Source organism: Chelon labrosus, assembly GCF_963514085.1.
Source record: "Chelon labrosus genome assembly, chromosome: 18".
NCBI lineage: Eukaryota > Metazoa > Chordata > Actinopteri > Mugiliformes > Mugilidae > Chelon > Chelon labrosus.
Window position 1 is genome coordinate 20471216 of NC_140351.1, and position 17616 is coordinate 20488831.

Here is a 17616-nt window from a genome sequence, read left to right on the forward strand (position 1 = left end):
TTCTCATCAAGATGCAAAATAATGTCTAAATTTTACTTTTATATTACCTTATTAAATGATTATTATTGCTCTTGATTACAGTTTAACACACATAATATCTGTTTGTACTTTGTAGCCCTTATTAGTGAAATAAAATTGTTTTTGTACAGTGATCATGGATCTACCAGCCTTTCTTCAGCACAATAGAATGAATATAATCACATTATGTGCGACTTTTGACATTCAGAGGGAACCCGTGTGATACAACCCTGGAGCATAAACAGTGTCATTGGTTGCCTTTTGTCGGAGTATGAGTTTGAAGAGCTGGCGCACACACTCCCAGTGCGAGCTCACGGTATTTTGACATCTCAACTCTCATGCGGCCTGAACACGTGTGAGGCGTTTCTTTGACAGCAGCACTACGTGGCCTCTTGAATAGTGAAAACAAAGGCCAGATTTTGTTGGAAGGTCCAACATGTGTCTACTTTGTGTGAGGGTGAGCTCACGTGAGGAGGAGTTTAAGTCACAGCTGAGCATATGTTTAATGTCAAGCGCTGGCCTTGAGCTTGCTTTTGACAGGGCAAGCAGATTTCTGTTGATGTTGACTTACATGCAGCGCTCTGAGAAACGTGAGCGGTTCTTTCTTTTAGAGGTTGCCCAAATGTTTATGTATGATATGATATTTTAAGAAATTAAAGCTGAATTTTTAATTCAGTTCTTGAATACATTTAAATGACAGGAGACTCTGGAGAGTGTTTGGGAGCAGTTTAATTTCAGACAGATGGTCTGCATATGTAAATCAGACTGTAAACATATTCATTCAACTATTGTTATTGTAATGTGCGCAGATGTTATGACTTAGGATACCTGCACAGTAAATTAGTTTCTGTTAAATGCAGGAACAGCTTTTCACGTAATGTTACTGCAGGGCAGATCAGAACATTCAAACAGGGTCAGAGGAAGCAGTCTGTGGGCTTCCAGTATGCTAACATGCAAATATTGACGTCAGTGAAACGGCAAATGAAAAGCACACATTAGGCAAACCCTATTTGACATCGTAAGTAGACATAAAGATTTCTTTATTGACCATATAAGCGTTTTTGCACAGTTTAGTCAATTTATCTTTCATGTAAGATTTATGAATGTCTAGTCTTCTCGACGGTGTTGTTTTAATCAATTCCAGTACAGTGTGAGAATGTACTTGTTTATAGTGTTTATAGATTCTTACATTCTGAGGGTTTCCAGAGAGGAATGGTGCACATAAAGACTGTGAAAACAATCTGTCCATTTAAACTTGAAACTTTCACAGCCCTTCCAATTCACAAAGCAATCATATTTTCATTATCTCTTTCAGGCCACCTAGGTTTGTATACATATATGATGGCATACGTGCTGACAAAGCTTGCGAATATGTTCAAACCAGGTAAGTTACATGTGATTGATCACGCAAGAGCATGAGCATGGTCCTTTAAGTGAGTCCTTTGGCGTATAATGCAGCAGAAACTTATTAAAGGTGGATAAAAGTGCATTTTGAGCTACCAGCAACACAGAAATCACCTCAGTTATATCACTGATGTTTATTAATTGGTCATATTATTCTATGTGTAACTTTAGAGTGTTTAAACTTCTTGTTCAGTCCCGAACCACCACCCTGTCCCTCAGCTGAAGGCAGTCAGCCTCTTCTTCATGTAAAGGAAGGCGAGGTACGTAGCTCCTCCCAGAATGCCTATCACCAGCGTGGTGCCAACTATAACTGGTGCATTCTTCCTGGCCACACGAAACGCCACGGGAAGCACGGCAGAGATCAGGATGTTGTTGACGTGACCCAGCACTCTCCTGAAGGCCGGGCGCTCCACCACGCGCTCGTAGTATGTTTCCACATTGACACGGTTACCGTTGCCCCAGTAGCGGCGGGAGAGGCCTAGGAACTTTAATCGGTGTAAGGTGACTGCCAGAGAGACGTCGGCCATGCTGAAGAACTCCCCACAGAGCCAGGACTGGCTGCCTTCCTCTATGAGTGGAAGAAAATATAGAAGGAAGGAGATAACGTGATATTCACGGTGATACTGCCATCACACTTGACTGATTAGAATGAGTCACCAACTAAAAATAGTGTTATTTCTAACACTGTGTGTCTGTTAATAGTACAGTGGTTGCTAAGTGACAAGCAGTAATGGCTACCTGGTGTTTCCTCCACCCTCCTCTGTAGTTCTGTCTCCACTTGGTCCATCACACTATCCAGTTCATCCAGAAGCTTCTTCAGGTACTTCATGTTGTCATGGTCAAACAACTTGGACTACAGAAACATTTGCACAATATAAATGCATAGTAAACCTTAACTTATATTACACATTGTAGAAAAAGAATCAATCAAAGAAGTCTATAAAATGTTCTGGCTGGCCACAAAACTGCATGGAATAGTTGCTGTCAGTAATACTGTCATTGTATGCTTTTTTGGGCCAATTAAGTAGACGCCATGAAACCTATATCACATATCTACTAAAAAATAATGATTAAGAAGCCACAGTTTGCCTGTTGTGCTAGGTGTCCACTTGTCCATCTACGAAATCAATATAAAACATAAATTTAAATATTGTTGCATACAAGTTAACATGTAATGTATTACATTTAAATAAATACAAATATTTAAATGGAATACATAAACCAAATCACAAGAACTCCACTGAATCAAAAGCTCTGTGTAATTCTGGTAGTTACTGCTAAGATAGCCAGCATGGCTGGATTAGCTTCCCTCTCAGTTAGCTACAGTATGCAGAATAACAAAAATACTTTACCAAGGAAATGCTTTTATTACATACAAACCTTCTATTTGCTGGAAGTTACTATGTAAATATGGCTCTCACATAAGCTAGCCATGGCTATAGAATCTAGCTAGCTAGCCGTTGATTGCTCTCTCAATTTAGCTGACTCTTGATTTAGCTTGTGGCTACGTCCAAAAGCCACTCCATATTTTTATATAGCATACTACATTGGCTGTCTGCCATTTTATTTGGGTGTCCATGAGCCATAGACAGTATATAAAGATGGATGACACATCCCCACTTCCTTCTGTTGGCCTAACTGAAGGCCATTGTATGTGGATATGGAGGCCAAAGGCCTCATCTTCATTTGGAGCCTTTATATATAGTCTTTGTTTTGATCAAAGGAGTTAATTAACTGAATGATGCCCTGAATAATCCTACGATGAAAAAGTAGTGTAATGAGATCAGTCAGATGCCAAAATGAGTCAATGTTTGAAATCACAGTTAACTACTGACAGAACGTCAGTAGATTGTCTGTTAGGGAGTGGTAAATGAGTGAATAAGGTGGTGAATTTGGATGCAGCTCAAACTAGTTTACTCTGCTAGCCTGGGCTACTTACTTTCAAGCGCCTCTGTTTTGCCACATAAGCATCTTTAAGCTCTGGGTTCTGCTCTGCCAGTTTCTTCAGCTCGGTTTGTGTGTTTCCAATTTGTGCTGTCACATGGAAACAAACATGGAAGCATATTAGACACGATAAGGCACACAGTGGATTCTGTCATTTTATATAAACGTGTTACTGTAAAAGTACAGTTTAATCCACAGAACAGGTGACCTTTCAATTTCCCAGTCACTAAAGCACTTAAAATGTGACCTTAATTGCCAAAATAAAGTTCCACATCCATGACTGTAAGCAGAATACCACAGACAAATCTGTACATTGTTGACATTCAATACTAGTAGTATGATTTTGTAAGAAGTCGAGTTTAAACTGCTGTGGATTTTTAATTTAACCAGGAAGAGACCCGCTGAGATCAATCTCTTTTTTTTCAAAGGAGAAAATGTGTTAAAAGCAATTAACAGTTCCATGCAGAAATTAGAGCAGAAAGTAATTAGGGAGTTGTTCAACATGTTTCCATTTGATGCAGACATAATAATTTCCTTATACAGCATGTCTTACTTCGTATGCATGTGGCAGCATATGCTGGGATGTGGGAGTCCACAGTGATCTCCGGGTGGAGGATGCAGCCATGGGTGTAGGCGTCCATCTGCAGTGAGTCCAACAGCTCTCTGTAGTGCTGCACTCTGACGTAGTATGGACTGCCTTCTTCAGGAACCAGTTTGGGAGTTCCCTCTGGAGACAAACAAGCCTTTAAAAAGAGAGTCCTCATCTCTCCAAATGAAACAAAAGGTGAAGGTAAAAGGTTTCTAGAGTCCTGGTAATACTACAGGTGATTGTACACTACACACTTGAGGGGGACAAATGCGGAGAAGTTATAGTTTTATGTAAGATTTATGTACGAACACTTTCAGGTATCAGCTTAAGCAGCTCCATGCTTACCAGGTTTTTCCCTCCTTTTAAGTCGATTGGATGCAGACCATTAGAACAAAGCTATTATGGATTGATGCAAACCAAGAGAAAATTACAAACCAAACAAAACCACTGAAAAAAAAAAACAACAAGTCTGAAACATAAAACAAACTAAATGAAGAAATTTGTTCTAAGGAGCTGACCTCCAGCTCTGCTATGATATAGTTTGCTGCTGGGTGTCTGTAAAAGATGGCTTCATTTATCTCACCATCACTGAAGTTCTGCTCCAGGTAGTCCATGATCTGCGTCGGGTCACAGATGACGTTGTCATCGTGGACGAGGACGGGCACCTCACCAGTGGGATTCAGGTGCATGAACCACGGTTCGTTGTGTTCGCTGAGCGGCAGGCTCACATCATACTCCTCACAGCGCAAACCTTTCTCTGCTATGGCCAGGCGCACCTGAAAACACAAATGACTTAGTCCATTAATCTATAAATGTATTTGCTTACACTATAGGACTTTCAAAATATCATAACACAACTATTTAGAAACATTGATTCTTTACTTACTCTCTAGCGGCTTATAGGTTCAATTATATAAGGATTATTGTGTTGCTTTTCATTGAAAATCACAAGAAATAATTTACAGTTAGATCAGTATCATCCATAAATGTGCAGACATTTACAAGTTTTTTTGAGCTGTTCAACAAAACAATATACAAGTTGCTGTTGTATATTGAATATGGGCAAAAGGCCATGGATGATTGTGCATCACAACACCTCCATCGTGTTTTACAGATGAAGCTGTCATTCATGTACAAGTTGATCTGATTTTCATCTTGTTCAAAAATGTGAAGTCTTAATGATAATGATATGCCTACCCCCTGAAGATTGTTTTTCACTTGGTTGGATGATGTCAAGCTTTTTGTAAAAAAATAAGGTGGAAGTGCTCCTTTGGACACATGTGAGTTCACAGCAACAGCTTCCAATTGCAGATATCATTCTTGACTAATGAAGAAATAATAAAGTAATGTCCCATCCATCCATGAAAGAGCTTTTGAGTCAGGTGTTCACTTTGAAGCCCCTGAAAATAGGGACTGAGGCTAAAAATGCTCAGTAATTTTCAAATCCTTCCTCCAATTAGAATGCGAACAAGCTCAAAATTCAAGCCGGGAGTCTGCACTTTAAATCCATATTCATTGCGTAGCTCGGATATGTTTAGGTAAACAGACAAAATGACAAAAAATATATCAGCGTCCAAACAGGTGTGGACCTAACTCTACATACAGTATGCGAGTGTCATGGGAATTAAGTACAAATAAGAAAGACTGGAAGGAATGCCAATGTCTGTAGCAAAGATAAAGCTGCTGAATTCATTTGAACCATTATAAAGTCAAATCTATTATTTAAATTGAGGTGCTGAGCTGAACCGTTAGCATAGCCTAATAAATACTGCTAGGCTAAAAATGTAAACAAACCAGTGTTCCTTAGATGAATACTGTGTCTTATTAGTTGTATCAGTTGGTCATGTAAAGGTTAAAGCGTCCACAGCAGCAGCAGCAGCAGATCCATTTCACTGATCTCTAATTGAACCTGTGATGGGGAGCTGTCCACTGAGCTGTGGTGCTGAAGCAATAACGGGGCTGGACTCACCTTCTGAGAATTGAAAGACTGCGTCCAGTGATACAGCGTTAGTTTGGACCGTTTCGCCACCGTGCCACGATGCACGTCCTGTTCTGGGTCCGCCTCTACGAGAGCTGCTTTCTCATCTTGGGATTCTTGGCTGACTTCGGACGCCATTTTATCTGTTAGTGTTTTAGGGGACAAGGGAGGGCAGAACATCGCGTTCGGCAAAGTACTCCCCCCGCTGGCTCGGAGTGTAACTTATTTTTTTATATACGTGTTGCTATAATTTTTAAATGCAACCTTCTTTTATTTTTAATAAACTCACATTTGCTATTGTTGCATTTTGTGGTGCATTTAAAACAACCCAATTTTTTGCTCTTGTCTTCATGTGTTCATGCTTATTTCTTCTTCTCTTTCCTTTTATCTTGTTGTTTTTGATCCCTCCGTTAGTAGTAGCCTGTAACTGGTAGTAACCGATGTGTATTCAAATATTCTATTAAACCAGCTAACCATCACTATCCTGCATAAAGCTTACATACACACCACTGCTGGGGAGAATAATAATTACGGTTTAAATGGAATTTAAAATGCGTTAAATAGGAATACATTATATATCAAATATATTAAAACGCATTAGGACTGCACAGATCAATATTTACTATTTATTGTAATACTTATTTGCCATGCAATTAACGCCTTCCTCCAGCAGAGGTCGCTGTTTCCTATTTTAAAATGTAGGTTTGCTGTCAAGCTGTACTTTTAGCCTCAGTACAAACGTGGTGATATACATGAACATAGTGTTGCTGTCACGTAATTACCGTGATAATATTTTATTTATTTATTTTAACAGTTAAAGTTGTTTAAACGGATTTATTTCCATTGTGATCATCTAACTGATGCACTGGTCTCATTATTAATGATTAAAATCTTTCTCATACACTGTGAACCTGTAGGCTGTAATTTCAAGAGATGTGCTGGCAGATCAACTAAAGTAGTCAGGAAACACACTGTGAACGTTAACTGTGCGACTGTGAACTCATAAACAGCTGTAATATTAACAAGCCTTTAAAAATAGGCCATATAATATTCTTATATAACACGGACATTAATACCAAATATAAACTTACTACTGGTGTCCACGGACAAACACAATGAGGTGGGTTTTAATAGAAATACTGTGGAAATGTGCACCTGTGTCTTTCAAAGGAAAAGTTTGGCTTTGATATGGAGGTGCCTTATTCTTTGGCGCGGTCGAGGCGGAGGTGTGGAGAGAGGGAGAAAGAGAGGGAGAGAGGGAGAGAGAGTGGGAGGTCCCTGTGGCGTGACGTTGCGATTGGCCCGGTGCCTTTCTTCAGCAGGGTCTCGACGCCTCTCTCTCTCCCTCTGTGATCAGTGGGTGAGAGGGGGGAGACGAGCAACACACAACGGAGAATCCGGCGTGCGCCTCCGGTAAATGACGCCCACCATTCATACCTTTACACTTACCATTACGCATGCCTTTTGTATAACATGTCGGTGTCTGCCGGTGCCCGTCCATTCTCCTCACCCTCCTGTTTTTCGCCCCTTTAGTCATCATCTTGTTGGCTCATCCTTTCATCACACCACCGGTCCTGGATCCCCCAACCTCGGTCCCGGAGACGCCTGAGTCTGCAGCAGCGCACGATCGGCTTTATTTTCAGCCTATATCTGAATGACGGGCGGAAGGTTTGACTTCGACGACGGTGGCACTTACTGCGGGGGGTGGGAGGATGGCAAAGCCCACGGACACGGCATCTGCACCGGACCCAAGGGCCAAGGCGAGTACGCCGGGTCCTGGTCGCACGGTTTTGAGGTAGTAGGGGTGTACACCTGGCCCAGCGGGAATACCTACAAGGGCTACTGGTCCCAGGGGAAGCGCCACGGGCTCGGCGTGGAGAATAAAGGAAAGTGGATCTACCGAGGAGAGTGGAGTCATGGTTTTAAGGGGCGATACGGCATCCGGCAAAGCCACAACACACCTGCCAGATACGACGGCACCTGGAGCAACGGGCTGCAGGATGGATATGGGATCGAAACCTACGGCGATGGAGGTAAGGACCGGGTTGGACGAGTATGCCAAAGTGTTTGTGTGTGTCACTTTAACAGCTGCGACTGGTGATGTGTTATGTAGCTTGTGTGTAGGATGCTCAGACTCAAACTGAGATAGAGGCTAACGTTAATACATCAGTGCGCGAATCTCTGTCTGATATGAACTGATTTGAAGCAGAGATTCCGCACTGCGCATCACTATTTGCCCCCAAATCTCAGTTTTTGCTCGGGTAGCTTTTTGGACACCGTTTAAGAAGGTGGGTGGTTTGTGTTTTATTCCAAAGCACGCCTCATTTGGTAACTACCGGTTGCTCCTCATATGACAGTGGGAGGAGAGTGACTCCTCCTAAGAGGCGCCATACCTCCCGGAGAAGGAGATTGTAAATCTAAGCAACACCTGTCCATTTGAAGCAAATTATAGCCAGGCGATCAACAACTTCTTTATCATTTCCACACCTGAATATTCACACATGTCTTAAAGGGTGCACATGCTGGAGTTTTAAATGAAGTTGAGGTAGTTTAATACAGATGGAGGTGCTAAATTTAGTAGCAGTGTGTGCAAGTGTCTAGAGAACTCACAAAGCAGTTTTGTAGTTTAATATAGTCACTTCTACTCTATGAAGTGATCAATCACCCATGTGTTCAGCCTCAGCTCAGTCTCGCACATGGAACTCTTGGACTTGCTTAAAGTGAGAGGTCAGTTAGACCCCTCTCAGAGCTCTGATCTCACTAATCGCCGGCGTGTTCACAGATTGAGTTTATATAAAGGCCGCTCAGGCAGCTTAAAAAACAAGTGTTCTGTTTGCCCCGTGTGTATTACATCCAACCCTGTCTCTTAATAAAACACCCCAGTCTTTGGGTGATTTGTGGGCATCATCTCCTCTAACCGATTGCCTTATGGTGCAGAATAAATTCCTCACATATGATGGTTACGGATGGGCCGGGCTTGGGGAATCAGCTGATCCCAGAGGATCTACAAAACATCTGGCCGTCTGACCCTGCAGCATCCTGATAACTTGATCTGCAGGGTCACCAAATTGAACCGCAGCGCCCGAGCCAGCCTGTTAATCTCACACTGTTTATCCATCTAAATTCCTCCCACAGGCGAGTGTATCGTTCTCTGATAGAATGTGACCACTATGGCTTCTTTTATTGTGCAAGTGCATGAGATTCAAGAAGTGGATTAACAGGCCCTTCTCATTATTAGGATCAGGTTTGTAATGTGACGCTACGAAGAAGCTACAGTAGGCCGGCACATGCTCATTGGGCTCAGCAGCACCAAATGGGATTAATGAAGTATTCTTCTCATTATGTGACTCATAGCAATTCCCTGCTGTCACGGACAAACGGATGGTGGCGAATGCGCCTACTGTCAGTGGGGGAGTTAGGGGCCGCCTGAAAATAGTCTCCAGGCTAAGTGATTCGCATTCATCCCCGGTGATCCTTTGTATCAGTACCTTAATCAAATCTTTGTGATTGAGTTAGATATGCTCACAGTCCCAGATATGACTGGAAGGAGAGAAAACATTTCATTAGCTTACATAGCCTGCACCCTACTGCATAGCTCCTCAGTGTGCCCGTGCGCAATGCTGGTTCAAGGAATTAATGCTGATATAGAGAATATCTGAGCATAGGTATACAGCAGAGGAAGCCTTCTTGTACTCATAAGTACAAACTCGCTGTAGTTTGGCTTTTGTAAAACAGGATAATCCTTTCAGACATGCATGTAATCTGACATTATCATTAGCGTTGGTCCACATATTCCCCTACAGACCAAATAAAGGAGCACTTTATTTTTTTATTTACATAGTTTGTGGAAACCACTCAACAGACTTTTTGCTGGGCTTTTATGCTCTATCAGCTTATTTGGATTTGAAAAACCGTCCCGTTTTCTTTCTGGAAAGGCTTTTACACACGAGCAGCACTTTCTATATACACTTGCTTCTTAAAATAATTTGGACCACCCTGGACTGTGCCTCATGGCCAATGTTCCTTCCTGGAACTGATGAATAAATGGGAGAATGTTTCCTAGGAAATGAGTGCCAATGTGATGAATAAATGATTTTAGCTTTTTTATTTGGGCTTTTACATCAAAAAATGATTCAAATGGAATGATTTGAGAGGAAATGATGTATCTTAAGTGGAACTGCTCATAGATTATTGACATATGAAACATGTGACAAGAAAAGCAGACTGCCTCATTTAAAGGGGTCATAAGGTGACACGTGAAGGAACCGCTGCTTTATGGGAGCAAACATGGCTCTAATTGACTGATCCATGTCTATCTTTCCCTCAGGTACCTATCAAGGCCAATGGATGGGTGGGATGCGACACGGCTACGGCGTGCGTCAGAGTGTTCCCTATGGCATGGCCACTGTCATCCGCTCTCCTCTCCGTACATCCCTGGCATCCCTGCGCTCCGAGCAGAGCAACGGCACAGTCCTCCAGGACCTCTCCTCCCCTGTAGACACGCCGACAGGCAGCCGCGGCGGCTTCGTCCTCAACTTCCACTCTGACACCGAGGTCGTCACCGGCAAGAAGAAGGGCCTGTTCCGCCGGGGCTCCCTCTTCGGCAGCCTCCGACAGCTGCGCAAGTCTGACTCTCGGACCTCAATCTCCAGCAAGCGCAGCTCCGCGAGAAGCGATGCCACCATGAGCCGCATCAGTTCCAGCGACGCCAACTCTACCATATCCATCGGTGACGGCGAGCTGCCAGATGAGGACCTACCTCTGGAGGACCATGTGGATGCCACCACAACTGAGACCTACATGGGCGAGTGGAAGAATGACAAGCGCAATGGATTTGGTGTTTCAGAGAGATCCAACGGGATGAAGTATGAAGGAGAATGGCTTAACAACAAGCGCCATGGTTACGGGTGCACGATTTTCCCAGATGGCACCAAAGAAGAAGGGAAGTACAAAAATAACGTGCTGGTGCGTGGAATAAGAAAGCAGCTGATCCCTCTTAAGAACCCTAAAACCAAAGAGAAGGTAGATCGAGCTGTGGAGGGGGCTCAGAGGGCTGCAGCCATTGCGAGGAGTAAAGTGGAAATAGCAGCTTCCAGGTAACATGTTCATGTGTGTCCATTCATCCCCCTGTGTGGTGTGTGTGGGTGTATACTGTATAAACACAAAAAAGAAGACAGGGCCAACATCCTCAGGCGCTTATTTCCACCACAGAAGAGTCACAGCAGTGGCCTGTTTGACAAATATTGTCAGATTGAAGGCACGGTCTTGTGTAAGCGGAGTCCCATGACAACAGCGCTGACCTTTATACATCATCAACAGTCAAAGCTTTTGTGTAACCAGTGCGATCATCCCTGGAAAAGGTTCTGTTTCTATTCTCTGCCCGTGTCTTTCATTCCCAGGGAGAGGGGTCAGGCTTCTTGTATGTGTGCATGTGCGTCGTATGTGTGTCTTTGAGTCCATGTGCATGAGCGGTATAGCCATACCTGCGCCCACGCCAAGTGCGTCTCGTGTGCCCAATAACGATACCGGCTCCTCCTGCCAAGTATTGCTCTGATGCGGCATCTGCTCTTTAACAGGTGGATGAGACGTGACCTTTTCATTTAAAGCCTTCCCTCCTACTGGGACACAGTTCAGGGTATGCAGCATCGCGGTGACATCCTCTGGTTTCATTGCATCAGGGAATTATTAGACTCTAGACTAAGTGGATGAGTGCGAGCTGCGAAAAGGTTTCCCAGCAGTCGTGTTTGTTTTGTTTTTTTTCCCCCCGCTCTTTCCTGAAGTGCACATGAACGTACGAAAACATATTAGCGAGCATTCATAAAAACTCAAATCTCTGTAGCTATAAGTCAGACAATCAAATAACTTAACTTTACGTCTCCACAATTTAACGGTGTCATTATTTCAACATCTGTACGGTATAGTTTCACCAATAAAAATAAAATGCATGCAGCCAATATTAAAACTATGAGTATTTTGACTCAAATCTAAACCCAGTCATGAGGAACATGGCTTTATTATTATTATTATACCCAGACATTCTTTTATGACACAATAACTCTTCTCCAACGAGCGGAAAGGGAAAACACTTTATTCCGCTTCATTTGAAGGATATAAGATACAGATTACACAAGGTGGATTTAACATGGCTCCTATTAAAACTCATGCACACTGTTTGCACGGCAGATAAGGCCCCTGATATATCGCGGGTCTTCATCCGTGTCAGCCAAAGCCACCGAGGAAAGAGAAGACGGATCAAAGAAAGAGCCGCCTGACGTCCAGTTTGGTCGGGGTATCGGAGCAACAATTTGCAGGAGGAAACGCGTGACCCGACGCATGGCGCTAAAGCAACGACAGTAAAAGCATTTCGAGCTGATGCAAAGTGTTTATGGCAGCAAACAAGGTCCTCTGTACTGAAGCGAGCGGTCGGATTACTGGATGGTATGTGGCGCTCCATCATGCGCCGTTTGAAGTCTCAAAACTAGCTCTTCTTTTCTCCTCACAAAAACAAAGATAGATTTTTTTTTTTCTTTTCCATTGTGCAGTTTTGTTAGAAACCGCCAGAACTGCACACTGCCACAGTTGTAAGCAGTGTTATGTAAGTCTCATTATACAGTACAGTGCATGGCAAAAGATGCACTCGTATCGATCCGGCTCCAGTCACATGACTCTCTGTCTTTGAATGTGGAGCGTACAGAGTGCATCCACAGGGAATGATGGGATGGAGATAGCAGAGCACTGGCAGAGGAAACGGAGAGTAAAATGGATTGCGGAGAGAAAGCCAGAGGATGAACGCTAATTGAATAAGATTGGAGAAGCTGCGGATGTGCTGAGCAAGAGGTTCCTGAGGAGTCCGGAGTGGACAGAAATGAAAGAAGAGCAGCATAAAAAGGCCATAGAGAGGACACACCCCGCCCCTCCCCTGTGGGTTACTGTAAAGAAGAGCTATCCCATCAGCCTCTGGGGTGGAGCTGATGACCTCATGCTCGTGACCGGCCAGTCGATAGAGAGCTAGTGCGATGGAGCGGGGTGGACTTCTGTGTCCGTCATTCACAGTTGTTGTGCAGCCCTTATCTCTGCTAAATGGCCTTCTGCACACATCTCTTCCAGTTTGTCCATGCACATATGGGTGTGTGTGTGTTTGCGCGGTGTGGTTGTATTTGAGGCCTGTGAGCTGAGATAAGTGACTGAAAAGTTTACCGAGTCATGATGCTTCTCCCATAAATCGTTTTTGTTACAGATCAGCGGTTCTCTCTAAGTCAGCAGTTTGTCAGCGTACTACACGCAGTATAATAAACCGTAATTGTTGCACATCAGCTTGCCATCTGACAAAGGCGAGAGTCTATCGGGGCCGTAGGCAAACATTTCCAGTTGACAGTTAACTAACATTACAGAAAAAAAGACCACATTAGCACATTTCCTCCCTCTGGTGTCCTATAAAACGACAGGTAAAACTCTACAGTAGTACCAAAGGAGACTGGCTGTTAAGTGCTTTAACTTCTAGCTTATTCTCATCCTTTTAGCCTCCTAGCTCAGCTTACTGGTCCAATAGCATGAGGATCCCGACTCCTGCTGGTGGCGCTCTCTCTAGACTTGGTGACAGACAACTGATGTTATCAATCGAAGAACAAAATAATGGGATTCTTGTGGTAGTTGTTTTATTCAAATGTCTTTCTCTCATATTTAAGGCTAAACTAGCAGCATTCAGTTAGATATTTAGTATTATTAATAATCATCATCATCTTATTTTCACTCACAGTAATACCTCCTAGGCCTCCTACTTAAACTTAGCACATTGCCACTGCTGTAGTTTAACGTTAGTCAGCTCTTGGGGGCCCCCTACTGGCCGGGTGGGGGGGGGGGGACCTACTGTATGCGTTTGCCTGCCCTGCCTGTTGACAAGCTGCACCTCTGCTGCCTAAACGTTCACTCCTTGAGTCATTTCACAACAGATGAGTGAAATGACCTTACAAAAGCCTCAGAGTACATGAATAACGCTCGCGGATTAGTTTAATTAGGCGCACAGGCTCTAGGAAGCTAAGAAACGATATAAAATGGCCTGTAGCAAGCCAGTCCATGTGCAGGGTGAGCTGTTTGATTGCTTTGTTTGTTCTAGTGAAAGGTTAACCAACACTTTATGTGCTCCTGCCACTAAGGGAGCTTCGCCACATGTATTGTCACAAGATTTATTGGCGAGATTAGATGAGTTTAGCTAGCATGTCGTGCAGGAGTGAAGTAGATGACAGCAGGAAAATGAATGTGGAAAGTTTCAAGCAAGAATATTTATCGTATATTTACCATTTAACTATATATATAATGGAAAATAATTCATTATTCAGTACATTATGATTATAGGAATAATCTAAATAAATTATGTGTGGTAGTTGTGTGGTTAACTTCACTGTGTTCCTGCTGCTATCTATTTAATTTATTTATTAAATCTATTTAACTATGAGGCTGCAGCGACAGCACAGAGACTCTAGTTTCACATTTAGCCATTCACCAATCCCTTTGCTCAAGTAGAACATAGCCACTGTTCATATTAGCAGAAGAACATTAAGCGCACATTTGCACATATATATATTTACTCCTTGTCTCTCACACACTTCTATCTATATACGTTGACTTAATCGGGACTCAACTATCTCTGTACTTACACACCGGGACTGCCACACAGACACATGCAGTGTGTGCTCCTCTGCTAGTGTGTCAGCAGTGAGTACTGCCTAAATAAGGCAAGGCATCAGTTGGCTTATCAGCACCAGCCAGGAATATATACCCGTCCCAACACTGATATAGCTGCCCGCCATCTCACTCACACTATCATCTCTCCCAAATGTGCGCGTGTGCATGTGTGCGTCCATACGTTGTAAACTGGGTGGGGGTGGATTTCAAGGGAAAGGGAGTACTCGTCTGTGTGTTTGAGTAAGAAGGATAAGACGCGGTGGCTATCATTTGGCAGTTGAACAGAGAAAGTGTGTGCGATGTGTGCGGAGCGTTTGTTTCCAGGGGTGTTTGTTTATCACCTGCTGCGGGGTGACCTCAGCCACTCACCACCTGCCCTTTTTGGAGAGAGTTATAGATCAGCCTGTGTTTCAACATGTGAACAAAATAATCCCGGCGCTCTGCACATCATGTAAGATTCCGTCTTGGGTCCCGCTCGATGGCGGTGGCTTAGGAGCTATCCACGTCTGTGAAAGTCCCACATTGGTTCCCATCTTTTTTTTTTTTTTTTTTTTTTTTTTTTATAAAGTGGCGCCACGCACCTTCCAAAAGTCTGTCTAGCTCGACTCTTTATGAAGTGACAACTTGTACAGTAGCGAAGAGGTACAGTAACTTTAACTGTGGGAACCGCTGCCAGCAATCTGAATCACCAGTGAGAGTAAAGCAAGACACATCATACAGTATAACTATCCCCCAACATGTACCCCTCTCCCTCTCTCATATTTATGGCAACGTGATGGCGGGATGTAGTGCGAAGTCTCCTGCTGACAGAATCAAATCCCTGCTCGGACGTGTATAAAACAAACCGGCCACATGCGCCATATCGCTATCATTAATGCCCAAAGTCACGGCCAGCTCGTACATATGAAAGGGCTATAAATAATGTAGCTGATGCAATGGGACGTGTATCACGAGTTAGTCGAGCAGTTTTCAAATTTCACCGTGTAATGCAATCTTATTCAGTGCTTCACCACATGAGCATTATATGATGTCATACCTGTCAGTCTGGAAGACGTCGATGGATGAAACCGTGGAAGCTGTTAAAGGATGATTCTTTTATTTTTAACCCTGGGCCAAACGTTCACATCTTATTAGGTCTGAGTGATTAATAGGGATACAAATGTTTGGAATCAAACGGGATACTTGTCCACAGTCCTCTCAAAGTGTTTGTTTTTGCCACTAATTTAATGAATTGGTATGTGCTGGCTTAATGGGTGGTTTGCTGTTTTCCTGAGATGCCTCTGTGTGTACGGTCAACAGTTACTTTAGCTAATGGCATTACTTCCACTTTATCTGCTGCTCTAAGTCTCCAACTTAGCATATTTCTTCTGGTCAAAGGACTTTATTGTGGGATTTCTTGGTCTAGAAGGTGGTGTTGTATATAGACAGTTAGTCATCCATTTGTAGCTCCAACAGCCAGATCCGGCCCTCCGAAGGTAGTCTGTGGAAAGGTTTGCCAAGTGTGACGCTTCATTTGGTTGCCACAGTTCAGAAATGCGCAAACCATTATTGTTTCAATCTTTTAAACGACAGTAGGCTTCATTTTCCGAGCTCTGACCCTGTAACTTTCCTTGTGTAACTCACCAGATTTCACCATCAGATCATTATCCTTCCGTCACTTATTATTGTGTCTGAATAGCATGGTGGAAATAATTATTTCAATACTGATGAGGATCTTCATCTAATGTAGCCGTTTGTCCTGAGAAGGGTCGCATGGGTGCTGGAGCCTATCCCAGCTGTCATCGGGTGAGAGGCGGGGTATACCCTGGACAGCTCGCCAGTCTACTAACGAGCATATATCCTGATATTTATAAATTCTAAATTATTTTAAACAAGTAGTAAAAAGGGGAGTTTAAGATTTTTTTATATTAAGTTCAGTTACTCGGCCTGTAAAAGTATGTGTGGTCTTATATCTCTCTGAAGAAAGCTGAAAAATAACTCTGACAATGTCACGAGGGCTGTGTTGAATTGGACTTCAGGTGTCGAGCTTGGAAGATGTAGGCCATTTGAAATTTAAAAAGGTTTTTCAGAGTGAGAGTTGAAAGCTATTTTTCTTCCTTCTTAATATTTTCCCTGCCCGGTGGGAGACGGTGGGAAGGCGAGAAAAGAAAAATTTTGGCAGAAATCGATCCGCAGCCTCCAGGAACAGCAGGTTGTTCCATTTTCCCGGCACGGCGAAGACACATTTTAACAAGAGGAGGAGGTTACCTATTTGGAAGTGAATACAGGGATATACTTAAAGGCACACTGAACCTCTGTTCTGGTGCGGGCGGAGGACTGTGGGAAACGGCTGTGTGTAAATGTGACTGGATCGCAGCGCCTGTGTCGACGGCAGCGGCGATGGGATTGGGTTTCACCTGCGTGCCAAAACTGTGTGGCCGTGGCTTGTAATCTCTCTGAGAATGGCACATATTTCTGCAGCTTCTTGAGAAAGACTGGGATGAGTCAGCCAGGCAGGCAGGGAGGCAGAAGGAGGGGAGTCATGTGGAGCCCGCTGCTGTTGTAAAGAGGTTAATTCATGTAGTGGTGTTACAATCATTAAACATTTAAAAGTACGCCTTGTACAGCTGATTTTTTTACCCACTCCTCCATTTCCTCTGCAGCCTCTGCTTGACGTGATTTCTGATGAATTTTCTACAATATTGTATTCATTTCATTATTTAAAATCAAGCAGATCTACCTTGTGTTGCTTCTTCTTGTCACGTATATAATAGAAGTTAATGAGAGCCAGTGGAGTGTTTCTGTTCAGTGAGCATCCCCAGGGATTTCTGCGCGCACGAGCGAGCCCCCTGAGAATTCCCCCACGACAAGACACAATATTGTGTAAAAAATACCAACTGTCAGCGCCCAGGGGTGAACAATTCCTGCGTCAATAGCCGAGCACGTGTTGAACAAGAGAGGAACAGTGGAGCCAGAAGACCGCAGGTGAGGTCAATCCAGATTTTTTTTTTGCATCTGGAAG

General features: G+C 43.3%; 2 protein-coding genes across 2 annotated transcripts in view; one reads left to right on the top strand and one right to left on the bottom strand.

The window, feature by feature from the left end:
- Positions 1 to 793: 793 nt before the first annotated feature.
- Positions 794 to 4725, bottom strand: gdap1 (ganglioside induced differentiation associated protein 1). Its single transcript, XM_084566445.1, has 5 exons — positions 4539 to 4725; positions 3920 to 4093; positions 3362 to 3456; positions 2161 to 2275; positions 794 to 1990 (listed from the first exon to the last, which is right to left on the bottom strand). The coding sequence occupies exons 1-5, from the start codon at positions 4642 to 4644 to the stop codon at positions 1638 to 1640; spliced, it is 843 nt and encodes a 280-aa protein (XP_084422571.1). The 5' UTR covers positions 4645 to 4725; the 3' UTR covers positions 794 to 1637.
- Positions 4726 to 7300: 2575 nt separating this feature from the next.
- The window catches only part of jph1a (junctophilin 1a), a 30247-nt gene continuing 19931 nt past the window's right edge, over positions 7301 to 17616 (top strand). The window contains exons 1-3 of the mRNA XM_084566016.1: positions 7301 to 7346; positions 7467 to 7966; positions 10261 to 11029. Coding sequence (XP_084422142.1) covers positions 7588 to 7966; positions 10261 to 11029 — 1148 coding nt within the window. The 5' untranslated portion in view covers positions 7301 to 7346; positions 7467 to 7587. The remainder of the gene's footprint in view (positions 7347 to 7466; positions 7967 to 10260; positions 11030 to 17616) is intronic.